This window comes from Arachis ipaensis, chromosome B05 (assembly GCF_000816755.2).
Source record: "Arachis ipaensis cultivar K30076 chromosome B05, Araip1.1, whole genome shotgun sequence".
NCBI lineage: Eukaryota > Viridiplantae > Streptophyta > Magnoliopsida > Fabales > Fabaceae > Arachis > Arachis ipaensis.
Window position 1 is genome coordinate 9221407 of NC_029789.2, and position 2637 is coordinate 9224043.

At 36.5% G+C, this 2637-nt stretch overlaps 1 protein-coding gene across 5 annotated transcripts in view; it reads left to right on the plus strand.

The window, feature by feature from the left end:
- The window catches only part of LOC107642824 (histone-lysine N-methyltransferase SUVR5), an 11469-nt gene extending 9606 nt beyond the window's left edge, over positions 1–1863 (plus strand). For all 5 annotated transcript variants that reach the window (XM_016346302.2, XM_016346301.2, XM_021122980.1 and 2 more), the window contains exons 7-12: positions 66–227; positions 678–794; positions 894–997; positions 1077–1214; positions 1291–1378; positions 1490–1863. In XM_016346302.2, the coding sequence (XP_016201788.1) occupies positions 66–227; positions 678–794; positions 894–997; positions 1077–1214; positions 1291–1378; positions 1490–1597 (717 nt within the window). In that variant the 3' untranslated portion in view covers positions 1598–1863. The remainder of the gene's footprint in view (positions 1–65; positions 228–677; positions 795–893; positions 998–1076; positions 1215–1290; positions 1379–1489) is intronic.

Below are 2637 nucleotides of genomic sequence, written 5' to 3' on the forward strand. Positions count from 1 at the left end.
ACACATGCACGCATTGTAAAATATGCATATTTAACATATTCTTTATCATATTACTTTATTTGCAGAGTCTGCAATTGGGATGTTCCTGCTCATATTCTTCCTGCTGTCCTGAAACATGTGACCATGTATACCTTTTTGGTAATGACTATGAGGATGCGAACGACATATTTGGGAAACCAATGCGTGGCAGGTTCCCATATGACGAGAATGGTCGAATAATATTAGAGGTAATACTTTCGTCAATTATAGACTGCCACTCTATCCAAAATTCTGAGCTAAAAATTAACTTCTTGATATTTGCCTTTGCTTGGTGATGGTATGTTGACTAGTCATTTATACCGTGAACATAGTATCTTTTCCTGCATACTTATTTCTGGGTTTGTATGTTTCTAAATCTCTCTTTTTATCATTTCAATATCCAAAATATTTTTGTTTGGATATAGCTGCTTTATATGTATTGACTTTAGCTATTGTCAACATCAGCATGCTCTCAAATTTTGGGTAATGACCTATATAGTGTATTTCAAAATCATATAGCTTTGCCTTTTCAGTTCCCTTGATAGTTTGGTGGCATGTGTATACAGCAGATATTTGCCTGTTATTTATTGTCTGTCACATTTTGTTATTTACAATTATTTTATTTGTCCTTTGGTGGGGATTGTCATACAAAACTTCAGGAAGGTTACCTTGTCTATGAGTGTAACCGAAGATGCAGATGCAATAAGTCCTGTCCAAACAGAATATTACAGAATGGAGTACGAGTCAAGTTGGAAGTCTTTAAAACAGAGAATAAGGTAACTTTTTTCATTTCTTTTTTTAATCCATTTGATTGATTCAGATTCTTTGTAAGGCTTATCACATTGACTATTTGACATTTCTCATGCTATTTGTAGGGATGGGGGGTAAGGGCTGGGGAGGCTATCCTACGTGGCACATTTGTGTGCGAGTACATTGGAGAGGTTTTAGATGTTCAGGAGGCACATAACAGGCGCAAGAGGTTTTATTTCTTGAAAATGCAATTCATTTCCAATTGTTTTTTCTTCCTCTTTTACTGAATTGGTGTACATCAATTCCAGATATGGCACAGAACATTGCAGTTATTTCTATGACATCGATGATCATGTTAACGATATGAGCAGATTGATAGAAGGACAGGCGCACTATATAATAGATGCTACTAAATATGGAAATGTGTCCAGGTTCATCAATCATAGGTGAGCATGTAGCTCCTCATAATTTTGTCCATAGACACTTTTTTCCCCTCCCTCCTAAACACTGCTGTTACTGTAGCTGCTCGCCAAATCTTGTGAATCACCAAGTTCTAGTCGAGAGCATGGATTGCGAGCGTGCGCACATCGGTCTTTATGCAAGTCGGGATGTAAGAACTCATCTCTATCTATAGGAACTACTATTTCGTCGAAAGTGATCCACTTCTGTGGGGCTTCCTTGTACTTGATGGTTTACATTTCATTTTGTATGTTGTTGACAGATTGCTCTGGGTGAAGAGCTGACACATGATTATCATTATAAGCTTGTGTCTGGAGAAGGAACTCCTTGCCTTTGCGGCGCTTCCAAGTGCAGGGGACGCCTTTATTAGGACACAAACACAAACCGGCGGTCGTCCAGTAGGCTCTAACTTTGAAGGCTTCTGTTAATGTTGATGTCTTCTAAGAGATTACCTTGTACAATGCTTCTTCCTTTGTTCCCTCATGTCGATTGGCAACTGTTATGTGACTGCATTGTTTTAAGCGGGATCTCTCTGGCACAATTTCTTGGTACTAATTATTGATGCGGAAATGTAAATATAGTACAATGTTTTGTTTTATCCTAATCTGCTCCTTGTTTAATATGTTTGAAGAATTATCTAATTATCTTCCCTGTAAATTGCATAGTTTAAGGCTTTAAGCACCGATTCTGCTCAATGATCATGGAATCTAAGAATCCCGGATATATGCATGCATGAGAACCTAAATCCTAATGTCCGGTTGGTATAATGGTATGGTAGGCACAAAATACTTGTCTGATTCACCTAAAATATTCCAATGGTATAATTATATATAAAATTACAAAAGAATATTACATGCATATTGCATAATTTTGTATTGTCCAGGGGCGGAGCTAAAGAACAATCTGAATAAATTTAATTAAATCCTTATTCGTACACCAATATGTTATGTATGTATGGGTCTATGGGATTTGCCACTCGTGCATTTTTTTTTTTATGTATGGGGTAATGAAACGGCCATAAGAGAGAGAGGATGAATTTGTTTAAAATATAAATACAGGTCTAATTGGGAGAAGAATTTGGTTTCTCCTTGTAGGACCACCAAAAAAAAGACTAAATTGAATAAGAGAGAGAGGATGAATTTGTTTAATTATCTCTTATTAATCTCATCATGATGTTTTACTAAAAATGAGAATTCCATTTGCCTATCATTTATTTGGAATTGGAGCACATGCATGGCAATTCCATCTGCACCATCATAGATATGACAAACAATTAAGCTATGGTTCCAGCAATAATCACAATTTGCCTATTCAGTTCGATCCAGATGGTGCAATTATTGGGATTAATGATGAAGGCACATTAGCATTGCAATCTATGCAACTTGGAACAAGATCACTTACACCCACAAA